Consider the following 17,109-nt stretch of genomic DNA (forward strand, 5'->3'; position numbering starts at 1 on the left):
CGTAGCCCTGCAGGTTAGAGCATCCCAAGTGCACATCCAAGTACTTTTTAAATGCGGTTAGGGTTCCTGCATCTACCACCCTTTCAGGCAGTGAGTTCCAGACCCCCACAACCCTCTGGGTGAAGAAATTTCCCCTCAAATCCCCTCTAAACCTTCCCCCAATTACTTTAAATTTGTGCCCCCTGGTTTTTGACCCCTCTGCTAAGGGAAACAGGTCCTTTCTATCCACTTTATCTATGCCCCTCATAATTTTATACACCTCAATAAGGTCTCCCCTCAGCCTTCTCTGTTCCAAGGAAAATAGACCCAGCCTATCCAATCTTTCCACATAGCTAAGATTCTCGATTCCCGACAACATCCTTGTAAATCTCCTCTGTACCCTCTCTAGTGCAATCACATCTTTCCTGTAATGTGGTGACCAGAACTGCACGCAGTACTCTAGCTGAGGCCTAACTAGTGTTTTATACAGTTGAAGCATAACCCCCCTGCTCTTGTATTCTATGCCACAGCTAATAAAGGCAAGCATTCCGTATGCCTTCTTAACCACCTTATTTACCTGGCCTGCTACCTTCAGGGATCTGTGGACATGCACTCCAAGGTCCCTTTGTTCCTCTACACTACTCAGTGTCCTACCATTTAAAGTGTATTCCCTTGCCTTGTTAGCCCTCCCCAAATGCATTACCTCACACTTCTCCAGATTGAATTCCATTTGCCACTGTTCTGCCCACCTGACCAATTTATTGATATCTTCCTGCAGTCCACAGCTTCCTTCTTCAGTATCAACCACACAGCCAATTTTAGTATCATCTGCAAACTTCTTAATCATACCCCCTATATTCAAGTCAAGATCGTTGATATATACCACAAAAAGCAAGGGACCTAGTACTGAGCCCTGCGGAAACCCACTGGAAACAGCCTTCCAGTCACAAAAACACCCATCAACCATTACCCTCTGCTTCCTGTCTCCAAGCCAGTTTTGAACCCAACTTGCCACTTTGCCCTGGATCCCATGGGCTTTTAACTTCATGACCAGTCTGCCATGTGAAACCTTATCAAAAGCCTTACTAAAGTCCATATACACTATATCAAACGCACTACCCTGATCTACCCTCCTTGTTACCTCCTCAAAAAATTCAATCAAGTTTGTCAGACACAACCTTCCCTTAACAAATCCGTGCCGACTATTCTTGATTAATCCGTGTCTTTCTAAATGAAAATTTATCCTGTCCTTCAGAATTCTTTCCAATAATTTTCCCACCACCGAGGTTAGGCTGACTGGCCTGTAATTATTCGGTCTTGTAGGAGTCTCTGCACTCCTAACAAAGAATCTATAACTTACTGGAAGTTAACAAACTGAATTTATTGTCTAAGAACTTTACAAAACAAGAAACTACAGGAGAAGCTCAAAACAGGTCTTTTCTCTTTCAATCCACACGAGGACTGGCTGGTCCCGCCCTCTACCTCTGACGTCATCACGTTTCCTGCCGAAGGGGACGTCACGTGACCCACGTGATGACGTCATCGCGTCAGATCGCGATGTTGTCAATCTAGCTCTGTTTAACCAGAGCCAACTTGAAAGGTAATTGTTGAGTCTGTGTTTTCCCAATTGTAGTTATGCTGAATAACTGGACACAGACAACAGAATACTTAAACAGGTCTTTAGTAGTTGAGGGTCAGGGCTGAACTGAAATACAAACTGCTCCACAGTGTTTATATACCGGTGTGGTTACCACCGGTACTACAATATACAGGAGCCATCAGAAAGTAGTTCATCACCTTAAGGTAGTCTCTTAAGGTGGTACAGGTTACATACACTACAATTCCTCCCCTTTTAGCTTAACAGTGTACACCCCAATTTAAACATAACATGGATAACATATATACAACTTTCATACAAAACTGTTCAAAGATTCAGTCTCTGAGGAGGCCTCCTGATCCGGGCCGGATAACGCCTTTCAGGGGTCTCTGGTTCTTGTTGCTGAGGTGACTCATCCATTTGATCTCTTATGGATTGAACATCATCATGTACGTTCGAGTCTGAGGTAGATGCTACAGGCTCAATAACTGCTTCAACTGGTGTCTCTGCCGTAGACATGGGGTCGACCCTTGTTCTCGATTCCACAAGTTGGTCAGCATGACGTCGTATTACGTTCTCACCAACGTCTACCGTGTACATCAAGGGTCCCTGTCGGGCACGAATTGTTCCGGATTGCCATTTATCATTCCTATAGTCCCTGGCCAACACTGGTTGTCCTATTTCGAAACTCCGAGAGACCTTGTTATTTACGTGCTGGAATTGTTTGTTTTCGACTTCCCTACGCACATTGGGTTTTAACAAATCCAACCGGGACCGCAACCTCCTGTTAAAGAACATTATGGCAGGGCTTTGATTTGTCACTGCATGCGTGGCGTTCCGATATGCCATCAGGAAATTGTCCACCTTGTGTTGTAGTGGAATATGGTCTTCGCTCATGGCCTTTATCGCCTTTTTGAACGTTTGTACAAATCTCTCGGCCAACCCATTGGTAGCCGGATGATATGGGGCAGATGTATAGTGTTTCACCCCATTCTTCTTCATGAATTTCTGGAATTCTTCTGACACGAACTGTGGTCCGTTGTCTGAACATATTTGTTCCGGCAACCCATTCCTTGCAAATATGGTTCTTAGGACTGCGATCGTCTTTTCAGAGGTAGTGGTCGACATCTTAATCACTTCTGGACATTTAGAATGTGCGTCTACCGCTATCAAAAACATGGAATCCATGAATGGACCTGCAAAGTCGATATGCACACGTTGCCATGGGGTTGAAGGCCATTCCCACGGATGCAGCGGTGCAATTGGAGGTGCATTTTGAACTTTTTGGCACCCTGAGCAGCTTTTAGTCAGATCCTCTATTTGTTTGTCGATACCTGGCCACCACACATAAGCCCTAGCAAGGCCTTTCATCTTGACTCCCCCCAGATGACCTTCATGCAGTTCCTTCAGAACTCTCTCCCTTAATTTAGGAGGAATAATCACTCTTGTTCCATACATCAATGTTCCTTGACAGACAGACAGCTGCTCTCGTCTGGCTGAGAATGCAGGTAACAATGGTTCGCCATGTGTTGGCCATCCCTTCACTGTCAAATCGTAGACCTGAGACAGTGTCGGGTCGTTTCTGGTCTCTCTCTCAATACTCGCATTGGTGACTGGTAAGCATTCGATGATGGTCGAGTGAAATATCTTGACAGGGTCAACTGCTGGTGCCTCTTCCGCTGTAGGTAGTGGCAGGCGCGACAGCCCATCAGCATTACCATGTTGCTTTGTACCTTTGAATTCGATCTCATATTGATGTGCCCCTAGGAAAAGGGACCATCTCTGAAGCCTCTGCGCCGTCATAACTGGAACACCCTTCTTAGGGTTAAAAATGGAAACCAACGGCTGGTGATCTGCCAGCAGCATAAACCTTTGGCCTTGCAGGTAATGGTTAAATTTCTTAACTCCCCACACGAGGCTGAGAGCCTCCCTATCTATCTGAGCATAGTTGCGCTCAGCGGAGGTCAATGACCTGGATGCGAACGCGACTGGCCTTTCCAAGCCATTTGGCAACTTATGTGAGAGCACTGCCCCGATACCATATGGAGACGCATCACAAGCTAAACGAATAGGCAGCGTTGGGTTAAAGTGAGCCAACACTTCCTTAGAGGTGATCAGTGCCTTGCTTTTTTGAAAAGCCCGCTTACAGTCCTCGCTCCACTTCCATGGTACTCCCATTTGCAAAAGAGTGTTCAGCGGGTGTAACACCGTGGATAAATTGGGAAGAAACTTGTGGTAATAGTTAATCAACCCAAGGAACGACCTCAACTGGAATACATTTTCCGGAGCGGGAGCTTTCACAACAGCTTCGATCTTGTCAGGTGACTTATGAAGCCCCTCCTGGTCAATGACGTGACCGCAGTACGAGATTCGCTTCTGAAAGAACTCACATTTCTGGCGATTAACTCTGAGTCCATATTCTTTCAATCTGGTGAGCAACTGCTCCAAATTCGCGAGGTGTTCCTTATCATCATCTCCTGTAATCAGAATATCATCCAGGTAGCATTGTGTGCCTGGAATTCCCTGTAATACCTGCTCCATGGCCCTTTGCCAAATCGCTGGAGCCGATGCCACTCCAAAAACCAGTCTATTATACCGATATAAGCCCTTATGTGTGTTGATCGTGAGATACTGGCGTGACGCTTCATCAACTTCCATCTGTAAGTATGCCTGCGCCAGGTCTATCTTGAAGTGTTTCCCGCCAGACAGCGAAGCGAAGATATCCTCAATCCGCGGAAGCGGATATTGCACCGTGTGAAGAACCGGATTAACAGTGATCTTGAAATCGCCACAGATGCGAACCTTCCCAGGTTCCCCCGGCTTGTTGCTCAACAAACGCTTCATGATGGGAACAATGGGCGTGGCCCATTCGCTCCAGTCCACCTTTGACAGTACCCCTGAACGTTCTAGCCCTTCCAGCTCTGCTTCCACAGCAGGTCGTATCACATAAGGTACCGGTCTGGCTTTAAAATTTTTTGGGTTTGCATGTTCTTCAACCTTGATGTTTGCCGTAATTCCTTTCAGTGTTCCCAGTCCCTGTTGGAACACCTCCTTAGCATCGTCCAATATTTTGGACAGTCGCTGAGGTTTGACGTCGTCCTCTTTACAGGAATCTACAGTTAGTGCTTGTAAGGAATGCCAGTCCATATTTATTCTCCGGATCCATTCCCGTCCCAGTAGTGGTGGACCTCCCTCAGGTAACACATACAAGTCCATTCCCTGACTTTCTTTACCATTGTAGACCACCTTTACCTTTATCTTTCCGATGGGGTATACTCTTTGCCCCGTGTATGTTTTCAATACAATCTCCGTATCCCTCAGGGGAATGTGTGAGAATAACCTTTTGTAATCTTGCTTATTCATGACCGTCAATGCCGATCCAGTGTCCAATTCCATCTTCACTTGGACTCCTGCTATCCGAAGCATGACCCAGATAGTTTGGTGGTCTGCTGTGTTACCCACATTATGTATTTTTAGACAACCCAGTTCTTTACTGCTGGAGTCTGAATCCGTCTTCTGTTCATCCGAACTGTTCCCTGTCACCTTGTGTACTTTTTTGTACTTCTCCTGCGGCGACTTTTTGTTGCTGGTCTTCTTTCCTGACCGGCATACTTTCGCTATGTGACCAAGTCTGCCACATTTCCTGCATTCTTTATCTTTGAACCAGCACTGGCTCTGATCATGCGTTGTCCTTCCGCAACGATAGCACTTTACTGCACCCAATGCCATTTCATTGGTGCTGAATTCCGATGGCCTTTGCTGCATTTCCGCAGTGCCTCGTGCTGCTGCCTCGTGCGATGCTGCAATGCTGAAAGCTTTGTCCAGCGTAAGATCCTTTTCCTCTAGCAGTCGCTTCTGGGTTCCTTCCTTTAGCAGCCCACACACGAACTTATCTCTGAGCGTCTGCTAGTCCTGTACCGAACTGACAGTACTTTGATAACTTGCGCAGTTCGATTAAGAATTCAGCGTTGCTTTCCTCTTTAAGCTGAATTCTTTTGTAAAATTTAAATCGTTCCGCTATCAGCAGCGGCGTGGGGTTTAAATGCTCTTGCAGGATAGCAACAATCTCCGCGAAACTCTTTCCTACCGGTTTATCTGGTGTTACAAGGTGCCTTAATAACCCGTACATCTTCGCACCCATTGAGTTTAATATGGTTAGTGCTTTCTTATCCGCCGGTACCTCATTCGCTGTACAGTAAACTTCAACGCGTTCCACATAAGTGGCCCAATCTTCTACATCGCTATCAAAAGCAGTGATGTTACCCGTTTTAGGCATCTTGTTGAGTTTCCTTTATTTTATTTATTTTCCAAAATGGCGGCTTCCCGCGCTTGGCGGCTTTTCCCGCGCTTTTCTTCCCCCGCCGACTAAAATGGCGATTACCGCGCTGTTGCCGTTCTCGCCTCCTAGCGGTGCTTTATTTCCCCCGACGCTGCTGCTCTTGTTCCCCGCTGCTCCCGCGGTCCTCGTGGACATTAACGCTGTTTTGGCTGCTGCGCGTCTCTGCCCCGATTGCAGTCCGGCCCCTTACACCGGCTGCGGTCGTGTTCTCCGCCCTTTTCTTCGGTTTCCCTCCCCTTCTCCCACTGACAACTCGGCCGACTTTCTCTCCGTGTCGCTAGATCGGGCTTACCCGCCGCTGTCGTAGAAGGGATGATCACTGCCTGTTGCTGATGGTGGACTTCGTGGCCAGCAAATCCAAACCGGGTTCTCGATGCCTCCCGTGCGATGCGGTGCTCAGCAGGATGATGAGGGCGGATGCCCCTTTTCGACGCCCGTTCTGAGGACGAAGCTTCCTTGGATGCAAAACTGCCGCTAGGTACGATCAGACTCGTCGCCACTGTTGAGTCTGTGTTTTCCCAATTGTAGTTATGCTGAATAACTGGACACAGACAACAGAATACTTAAACAGGTCTTTAGTCGTTGAGGGTCATGGCTGAACTGAAATACAAACTGCTCCACAGTGTTTATATACCGGTGTGGTTACCACCGGTACTACAATATACAGGAGCCATCAGAAAGTAGTTCATCACCTTAAGGTAGTCTCTTAAGGTGGTACAGGTTACATACACTACAGTAATAACATTGGTTACAGACAATTAATGCTAGAGGTAATAACATTGGTTACAGACAATTATGTAATTCACTTAGTGGTTTTGCCACATACGCCCCCCCAGAATTGTCTTTAACGAAAAGAGTCAATCGCTGAGGAGGTCGGACAAGTCTGTTGGACCGACTCCGAAATTCCCGGAGGGGAAAACGCTGAGCAGGCGGCGAACTGGTAGGCGGTACGGCGGTGTCAGGTGTGGTAGCGGCCGGCCGCGGCGCGGAGGCTGCGCCAGCTCGATCGGTCGTTCGAGGTCCAGGTGCGCAGGCTTGAGGCGATCGACAGAGATGTGATCCGGTTTGCCCCCGAAGTCAATCACGAAACTCTTGTCCCCTGCCTGCAAAACCTTGAAGGGTCCGGCATACGGCGGTGCGAGCGGGGTACAATGGCCGTCCTGGCACACAAACACGAACTTGGCTTTCGACAACTCTCCCGGGACGTTGGACGAAAGCAAACCGTGCCGTGAGGTCGGAACTGGACGGAAACAGCGGGCCGCATCCGGAGGGTCTCTTTTTGTGTGGCCGCGGACCATGGTCACGTAGGTAACGGCAGGAATTCACCTGGGACTCGAAGCGGTTGCCCGTAAACCATCTCCGCCGCCGACGACTGGAGATCTTCTTTCGGCGCTGTGCGGAGTCCTAACATCACCCACGGTAGTTTGTCGACCCAGGATGCATCCAGCAGGCTGGCCCTGAGCGACGCCTTCAAGGAGCGGTGGAACCGCTCGCACAAGCCATTCGCCTGTGGGTGATAGGCCGTAGTGCGGTGGAGTTTAACGCCCAACACGGAAATCACCTCGTTCCACAGTTCGGACGAAAATTGCGGCCCCCGATCCGATGAAATGTCCGCAGGGACACCAAAACGGGCTACCCAGGACGAAACGAAAGCTCGAGCAACGTCCACAGATGTGGTGGACGTCAGGGGAACTGCCTCCGGCCACCTCGTGGTGCGATCCACCATCGTCAAAAGGTACGTAAAGCCCCGGGAAGGTGGGAGTGGTCCCACTAAGTCGATGTGAATATGGTCAAATCGCCGTTCCGGGACCTCGAAGGTGGCGAGCGGGGCTCTGACATGGCGCAGCACCTTGGACCGTTGGCAAACAACACAAGTGTTCGCCCAGTCCCTGATGTCCTTGCGTATTCCCCTCCATACGAATTTGGAGACCAGCAGTTTTTGTGATGCCCGCACCCCAGGGTGCAATAGGCCGTGTAAGGCATCGAAAATCGTACGACGCCATTTAGATGGGACGATCGGACGGGGTGCACCCAACGAAACGTCGCAGAGCAGAGTGGTACCTGCGGAATGGAAAGGCACATCCCTCGGCTGGAGGCTGTTTGGAACCGAACGAAAACCCTGGGTCTCCGGGTCGTCCGCTTGGTCAACCGCCATCTGTGAGTAGTCAATGCCCAATTGGACGGCCTGGACGGCGGCGCGGGATAGGCAATCGGCAACGACGTTGTCCTTACCAGCCACATGTCGGATGTCAGTGGTGAACTCCGATATGTACGTCAGCTGCCGAGCCGACCATGGTTCCGCAGACTTGGCCATTGCGAACAGCAATGGCTTGTGGTCGACAAACGCGATGAAGCGTCGTCCTTCGAGGAGGAAACGGAAATGGCGGATGGCCAAAAACAAAGCCAACAGCTCTCGGTCGAAAGTACTGTACCGGCGTTCATGCCGTTGTAGCTGGCGGCTAAAAAAGGCCAGGGGTTGCCACGCGCCGTTGACCCACTGCTCCTGGACGGACTTTACAAAACAAGAAACTACAGGAGAAGCTCAAAACAGGTCTTTTCTCTTTCAATCCACACGAGGACTGGCTGGTCCCGCCCTCTACCTCTGACGTCATGACGTTTCCTGCCGAAGGGGATGTCACGTGACCCACGTGATGATGTCATCGCGTCAGATCGCGATGTTGTCGATCTAGCTCTGTTTAACCAGAGCCAACTTGAAAGGTAATAACATTGGTTACAGACAATTAATGCTAGAGGTAATAACATTGGTTACAGGCAATTATGTAATTCACTTAGTGGTTTTGCCACAGTCTATCCTTTTCTCCCTTTTTAAACAGGGGTACCACATTAGCAATCCTCCAGTCCTCCGGCACGACACCTGAAGCCAGAGAGGATTGAAAAATGATGATCAGGGCCTCTGCTATTTCCTCTTTTGCTTCGCTTAACAGCCTGGGATACATTTCATCCGGGCCAGGGGATTTATCCACTTTTAAAGCTGCTAAAAACCTTAATACTTCCTCTCTCATTATGTTTATTTCATCTAATGTTTCACACTCCCCCCCCCACCCCCGATAGCAATGTCTGCTTCGCCCCTCTCCTTTGTGAAAACAGACGCAAAGTATTCATTAAGAACCCTACCGACGTCTCCCGCCTCCACACACACATTACCCTCATGATCTCTAATAGACCCTACCCTTTCTTTAGTTATCCTCTTACTCTTAATATATTTATAAAACATCTTTGGGTTTTCCTTGATTTTACTTGCCAGGAATTTTTCATCCTCTTTGCTTTCCTAATATCCTTTTTAATTGCACCCCTGCACTTTCTGTACTCCTCTAAAGATTCGAGTATTTAGCCCTCGGTATCTGTCATATGCCTCCCTTTTTTTCTTTATCCTACCCTGCATGTCTCTAGACATCCAGGGGGCTCTAGATTTGTTAGTCCCACCTTTTTTCTTCAAGGGCACATGTTTGGTCTGAACCCTCCAGATCTCGTCCTTGAATGCCTCCCACTGTCCAGTCCACTATGGCTAAATCCCCTCTGAACTTAGCAAAATTTGCTTTTCCCCAATTTAGAATTTTTATTCCTGGTCTATCCTTGTCTTTTTCCATAACTACCTTAAATTTAACAGAATTATGGTCACTAGCACCAAAATGCTCCCCCACTGATACGCCTTCTACCCGCCCAGCTTCGTTCCCTAAAACTAAGTCCAGAACCGCCCCCTCCCTTGTTGGGCTTGCTACATACCGGCTAAAAAGTTCTCCTGGATGCATTTTAGGAATTCCGCACCTTCTATACCCTTCACACTAATTTTATCCCAGTTAATATTTGGGTAGTTGAAATCCCCTACTATTACTGCCCTATAGTTTTTGCACTTCTCAGAAATTCGTCCACCTTAATAATGAATACTGAAGTGTAACTTACAGGGCGGCATTTAATTGACGATTCAGATGGTTTATACATGAAGGCAAATTCACTAACTCTTATGTTCCCAGTAGGTAGCAGTATAGTCCCAATTCTTCAATCCCACACTCCCTTCAAGCACTGCTCTGCACTGGAAGTGTGGAATCAGTGGGGGAAAAATTCAGTTGTTTGCGCCTCCTGTTAGCGCCTTAAGATGGCGCCAATTGGGGCGCAAAGCGACTAGCGCCTGGGCGCGGCGATGTTTGCGCCGCTCGCGAAATTAACTAGACATTTTGCGGCAGCGCTAAACACTACCGCCACGATCTCCTGCGCCGGCAGATCGTGACGTCAGTCGAGTGCGCAACACCCCGTTAGCGCCCCGGGCCGGATATTGAGTGGCGCCGCCTGCTGCTAGCAACGACAGGTTGAGGGGAGCGTTATGCTGTCAGAAAGGGACTGGGGGAGCGCTATTTAAAGGCGACTGCTTCCTGCCTTTTTTTGTCGGTGACATTTTTGCACCATGCATTCTGAGAGAGAGAGAGACTTCTGGAGAAATTCAACGCTGTGTGAAGGAGTTTTGAGTACTGAGCAGCACTTTGCAGGTTCATTTTGATTTGCCCTTCCTTGCTTCGCCAGCGCTCTGAGGTAGCACCTCGCTCCTCGGCCTTTGCGCCTTAAGACAGGTGTGAAGTGCCTGACTTAGCGCTCCAATCACCTCCGGGGCGATAAAAGCCAAGTTTGCTGTCGGAGGCGATAATTAGCGCCAGGTGCTAAACTTTGCGCACAGTCGATAATGGTGCCCCAAACGGGGCGATACTGAATTTTTCCCCCAGTGAGTTTTTCCTCATAGAGTAATGGATCTAATCAAGGGTTTGGATAATTAGATTTAAATAAAGATGAATACCTGGGATGAGTTACAGGCTGGAATCTAATCAAAGGGTTTGATAAAGAATAATGGATACCTGAGAGTTAGTTTTATGCAACAAGTGTGTGTTGGTTGGGTAGTTGTACCTATGGGCAGTGTGCTATGTAGGTTCAGTGAGTCACTTTTCAAGTCTGGCTGGCACCTTATTTGGTGAGAGACTAGTGTCAGACTGACATTATCTACATATGGTAAGGAAACTGGCTGCTGATGACCTGTGAAGATGATTCAAAGTTTTCCATTCTGAGAATGTGTTTTATATGTTAATTTCTCCTTGTGAATTTTCTCTTCCCAGATGGGAAGTTGTATGATGCTTACGTTTCCTACATGTCTGCTGACGACGACCGGAAATTTGTCAACTTCATCCTGAAGCCACACCTGGAGAACCGATATGGATACAAGCTACACCTGGATGACCATGACATCCTGCCTGGATCAGGTACCCCTGCCTTTACACTGATCAGGAGACATAAGCTGTCGGACCCAAAGCACCATCACTATCTTGACGCATCCATTCAATCATCAGTGACAGTCCTGTTGCTGACTCTTTGAGATACAATTCCATTTGCTGCTACCAGTACCTCACCCAAGTGTGGACCTCCTAGATGTGTGGACCTGGACAGTGAGCAGACAGACAGCGGGCAACTTGACTGGGGAGCATCACAGTTGAGCCCAATCCTGTTCTCATGACGATCAGATGCACATGTTCCAGCAGGAGTCATTGGACAATGATCAGGAGCAGGAACCTTGGCTGAGTTCCCCTGTCCCTATTCAGACCACCGTAGTGTCTTTACCTTGGCCAAGGCTGAGGTGAGCTCGCCAACACAAACTGAGGCTCGGACCTGGGACTGTTTAGTTTGCATGGTTGTTATATGCTGCCTTTACCAACTGAGCCATCCTGGAGCTCATAACTTTCCTTGGTCTTTCGTTCCTTCTACAACTTAAAAGCTTTTTAAAACCCAAGCTGAGCTGGTTAGTTATTGGAGGTGTGAGTAAGGAATCTGGACTGAATCAGTACTAGTATTCGTCTGAATCCATATAGTTGATTCATAAATTTATTTGAATAAAATCTTCTTGCTGTAAAGTTTTATGCTCTAATTAGTCACTGATCTAACACCCCTTCAAGCTTCTTAGCTAGTTTACCACTGACTACTGTTTCTCTCTTGATCTAGAGCCCTCTGCGGAGCTGATAATGAACATCAGTCGCTGCCGCCGTCTAATTGTGGTGCTGTCCAAGGCATACCTGGAGCAGGACTGGTGCAGGCTGAACTTTAGGTATCTCCTGCACTACTGAGCTGAGAAATGGCTGGGGGTGAAGGAGGGTGGTATATATATATATCTTGAACTATTTAATAACTGTGTACTACGCTCTGCCTCCGTGTCACCCATGCTCAACTGTTTACAATAATAGCTGCCACCTAATGCATCGCTTGTCTGACTTTTCACCAGTTTGGTGTTAAGTGGCAATTAGCTAAACTGTTGGCTTTTTTTGTTTAAGGACTCCTGTAGTTGTACCCATACCATTTATCCAGTTGCATTTTAAAGATTAAAATTACAGCGTTGTATCTCCCACGCACACTGTGTTTAAAGAACTGGTGAACCCAGCGCTTGTTCACAGATACCATAACCAAGGCAGTGTTATGTTTAGCAATGTGCACATGACTAATTGGCATAATAAACAAACTAGGAGATACACCGTAGTAATGTTAAACTAGAAGTGTTTAATACTGATACAGTATTGCATTCATCATAATAGGAGATGCAGTTTGTAAATAGCACTTTAAACATTTAGAACAGACTCTCAGCAGAACATCAAAGGTTTAGAAGATATCTGATTTTGAAACCTACTTTGCACACAGTTTCTGCAAAGCCACTTAATCAAGATGCTCAGATCAATGGGGTTGGATAGTCCCAATGGGGGATATCAATGGGGAGTAGGACACCATTCTGACTCGGAACATCATGGACTGGTGTACCAGGGATTGTTTTAAATACAATTACAACAAGTTACAACCGAAAAAACTGGGGAAGGAAAACAAGGGGATAAACTGCTGGGGGAGAAATTTTGCAGTTGTTTATGCAAAATCGAGACACACTAAGGTGCCTTCTGTGTCATGTAGGCTCTATGCTGGAAGGGACCTTTGATGACATTTGTTAGCACTGTGACTGCTCCTGTCCTGGCTGAGATAAAATAAATCAATACAGATTAGGGGTTGAACCTGAAAAGTTCTCAATTTGTATGGATCGGTACCACACCAAGCAGTGTGTTTACCCATTCAGCTATTGCGGAGCTAACACACCATCTCCAAGTGTAAAGAAGCTCTGCTACTCCCTGAGCATCTTATAGATCCTCATGGTGACGCTCTGTATTTTGTTACTGGGGAGTTTGTGTACGGTCATAGTGTTTATTTGCAGGTTTGCACATGTGCAGGTGTTAAGGATGCATATAATGTGTCATAGATGCAGGGGGTAGCTGGATACTATGGGGGATTTATGTGTAAGATAGTTGTATGCAGTGAGATGTCTCCAATATATAGGGTGCATAAAATGGTGTTTTATTCATTTGCCATCCATCTTGGAGAATAGAGGTTAGATGTCAGGGTAGGTGTATATAATGGGGGTCAGTAGGGTGTATACAATTAAGCTTTGCACTTACAGGGGATGGATGAGTATGTAATGGGGAGAAGGTTTTACGTATGCAGGAGATCGGTGAGTTGATGCAGTGGGAGAAAATGACTTGGTTGACCAAGTGTGGTTGGCCTTGTCTGACGTGGCTCGTGTTGGGAACAGAAAAGACTTGAAGTAGCCAGTATTGTGTGTGGCTAATGCCTCGTGCAGTTTTTGGTATGAACAAGGTCTTGGGAACAGCTAAAGCCTGGAGTGGTCAATTTGGATTATGTCCTGGTATGGTCAGGATGCTGTAAGGCCTAGAGTTGGCCATGTTTGATGAAACTAAGCCCTGGATTGGTTGGTGTGGGTCCTGTTGTTTTGAGTTGTAGGATTTGTTCTTTATTCTGACAGTATACCTTGCCTTCCGCAGGGAAGCTCTATGGCAGCTGTTGGATCTATCCAGGAGGCCCATCTTCATCATGTTCGAAAACCAGTACAGGGAGCTGTCTCACCCTGCCATTCAACTTCTCAAAGAACAGAGGAAAAGCATCACTCTTCTGCTCTGGACCTCCACATCAATGGTACAGTAGTTGAACGTCCAAGCTAATCGTAACTGAAATCTGACCAAATGGAACAACTTTGAAACCTCTACTCTGTGCATACAAAGGCCTAAATGATAGAACTTAGACACTAGCACACAGAAAGTGACAGATAACTATTAAACTTTTCTCTAGTCTTGCAGTCAATGGTAGGGTGGACCTTGGTAAATTATTCATGCTGAAACAGAGGAAAAATGGAGGTGGGGGCACAGTGGTTTACAGTCCAAGGGTTGTGACCCTGGAAGTCTTCAACCTTAATGTCATAGCATGGCATATCCCTCACTCCTCCATCACCATCAAGCCAGAGGACCAAGCCTAGTTCATAGAAACATAGAAGATAGGAGCAGGAGTAGGCCATTCGGCCCCTCGAGCCTGTTCCGCCATTCAATGCAATCATGGCTGATCATCTAAATTCAGTACCCGGTCCCTGCTTTCTCCCCATACCCCTTGATCCCTTTAGCCTTAAGAAATATATCCAACTCCTTCTTGAATATATTTAATGTATTGGCCTCTACTGCCTTCTGTGGTAGAGAATGCCACAGGTTCACCACTCTCTGGATGAAGAAATTCCTCCTCATTTCTGTCCTAAATGGCCTACCCCTTATCCTTAGACTGTGACCCCTGGTTCTGGACTCCCCGACCATCGGGAACATCCTTCCTGCATCTAGTCTGTCCAGTTCTGTCAGAATTTTATAAGTTTCAATGAGATCCTCTCTCATTCTTCTAAACTCCAGCGAGTACAAGCCCAATCGACCCAATCTCTCCTCATACGTCATTCCTGCCATCCCGGGTATCAGCCTGGCGAATCTTCACTGAACTCACAGAATCACAGAATCTACAGTGCAGATAGAGGCCATTTTGGCCCATTGAGCCTGCACCGACACATATCCCACCCTATCCCTGTAACCCCATGTATTTAATCCCCTAACACTAAGGGTCAATTTATCATAGCCAAATCAACCTAACCTGCACATCTTTGGACTCCTTCCATGGCAAGAACATCCTTCCTCAGATAAGGCGACCAAAACTGCACACAATACTCAAGATGTGGTCTCACCAAGCAAGGCCCTGTACAACTGCAGCAAGACATCCTTGTTCCTGTACTCAAACCCTCTCGCTACGAAGGCCAACATACCATTTGCCTTCTTAACCGCCTGCTGCACCTGCATGCTTACCTTCAGTGACTGGTGCACAAGGACACCCAGGTCTCGTTGCACTTCCCCTTCTCCCAATCTATTGCCATTCAGATAATAATCTGCCTTCCTGTTTTTGCCACCAAAGTCGATAACCTCACATTTATCCACGTTATATTGCATCTGCCATGCTTTTGTCCAATCACCCAACCTGTCCAAATCATCCTGGAGTTATCGGCATCCTCCTCACAGCACACACGCCCACCCAGCTTTGTGTCGTCTGCAAATTTGGAGATATTACATCTAGTTCCCTTGCCTAGATCATTAATATATATTGTGAATAGCTGGGGTCCAAGGACCGATCCCTGCGGTACCCCACTAGTCACTGCCTGCCACTCGGAAAAAGACCTGTTTATTCCAACTCTTTGCTTTCTGTCTGCCAACCAGTTCTCTATCCAAGTCAATACCTTGCCCCCAATCCCATGTGCCTTAACTATACATGCTAATCTCTTATGCGGGACCTTATCGAAAGCCTTCTGAAAGTCCAAATACACCACATCCACTGGTTCTCCCTTATCTATTTTACCAGTTCCATCCTCAAAAAATTCCAGTAGATTAGTCAAGCACGATTTACCTTTTGTAAATCCATGTTGACTTTGTCCGATCCTGTCACTGTTTTCCAAGTGCTCTGCTATTACATCTTTTATAATGGACTCTAGCATTTTCCCCACTACCGATGTCAGGCTTACCGGTCTGTAATTCTCTCTCTGTTTTCTCTCTACCACCTTTTTTGAATAGTGGGGTAACATTAGCTACCCTCCAATCCATGGGTACTGTTCCAGATTCCATCGAATGTTGGAAGATGATCAGCAATGTATCTACTATTTCTAGGGCCACTTCCTTAAGTACCCTAGGATGTAGATTATCAGGCCCTGGGGAGTAGCAATGAGGAGTAGCACCTGGCGTATCTGAAAATGAGGAGCAAACCTGGCGAAGTTACAACACTGAACTACATGCATGCTAACCAGCGAAAGCAGTATGCTATAGCCAGAGCTTAGCGATCCCACAACTAACGGATCAGATCAAAGTCTGCAGCCCTACCACATCCAGTTGTAAATTGAGGTGGACAACAACAACAATATACAGTAGTGCCTTTAACGTCCCAGGGCACTTCACAGGAGCGATTATCAAACAGAATTTAACAACAAACCACATAAGGAGATATTAGGACAGGTAACCAAAATCGTGGTCAGTGGTAGATTTTAAGGAGTATCTTAAAGGAGGAGCGAGAGCGAGAGAGGTTTCGGGAGGGAGTTCCAGAGTCTAGGGACTAAGCAGCTGAAGGCACGGTGGAGCGATTAAAACTGGGGATGCACAGGAGGCCAGAATTGGAGGAGTGCAGAGATCTTGGAGGGTTACAGAGAAAGGGAGGGGCGAGTCCCTGGAGGGATTTGTAAACGAGGATGAGAGTTTTAAAATTGAGGCGTTGCTGGACTGGGAGCCAATGTATGTCAGCGAGCAAAGGGGTGATGGGTGAACGGGACTTAGTGCGAGTTAGGATACAGGCAGCAGAGTTTTGGATGAGCTCAAGTTGATGGAGGGTGAAAAATGAAAGGCCGGCCAGGAGTGCAATAGTCAACTCTAGAGGTAACAAAGGCGTGGATGAGGGTTTCAACAACAGATGAGCTGAGGCAGGGGTGGAGATGTGTGATGTTATGGAGGTGAAAGGCAGTCTTGGTGATGGAGTCGATATGTGTTTGGAAGCTCATCTCGGTCAACTAAAACACCAAGGTTGTGAACGGTCTGGTTCAGCCTCAGACAGTGGTCAGGGAGAAGGATTGAGTCAGTGGCTAGGGACAATTAAGTACCTAATGGGTGGAGGAGGCTCCATGAACATTCCCATCTTCAATGATGGTGGAGCTCAGCAAGTGAGTGCTAAAGACAAGGCTGAGCATTCACAACCATCTTCAGCCAGAAGTGCCAAGTGAATGATCAATCCTGGCCATCTCCTGAGGTCCCCACCATTACAG

At 47.2% G+C, this 17,109-nt stretch overlaps 1 protein-coding gene across 4 annotated transcripts in view; it reads left to right on the top strand.

Moving 5' to 3' along the window:
* Positions 1-17,109, top strand: part of sigirr (single immunoglobulin and toll-interleukin 1 receptor (TIR) domain) — a 61,444-nt gene that overhangs the window by 34,704 nt on the left and 9,631 nt on the right. For all 4 annotated transcript variants that reach the window (XM_086007694.1, XM_086007695.1, XM_086007697.1 and 1 more), the window contains exons 6-8: positions 11,033-11,176; positions 11,910-12,012; positions 13,778-13,928. In XM_086007694.1, the coding sequence (XP_085863820.1) occupies positions 11,033-11,176; positions 11,910-12,012; positions 13,778-13,928 (398 nt within the window). The remainder of the gene's footprint in view (positions 1-11,032; positions 11,177-11,909; positions 12,013-13,777; positions 13,929-17,109) is intronic.

The sequence above is a fragment of the Somniosus microcephalus genome, chromosome 15 (assembly GCF_052327205.1).
Source record: "Somniosus microcephalus isolate GS21.2 chromosome 15, FLI_Smic_1.0, whole genome shotgun sequence".
Lineage (NCBI taxonomy): Eukaryota > Metazoa > Chordata > Chondrichthyes > Squaliformes > Somniosidae > Somniosus > Somniosus microcephalus.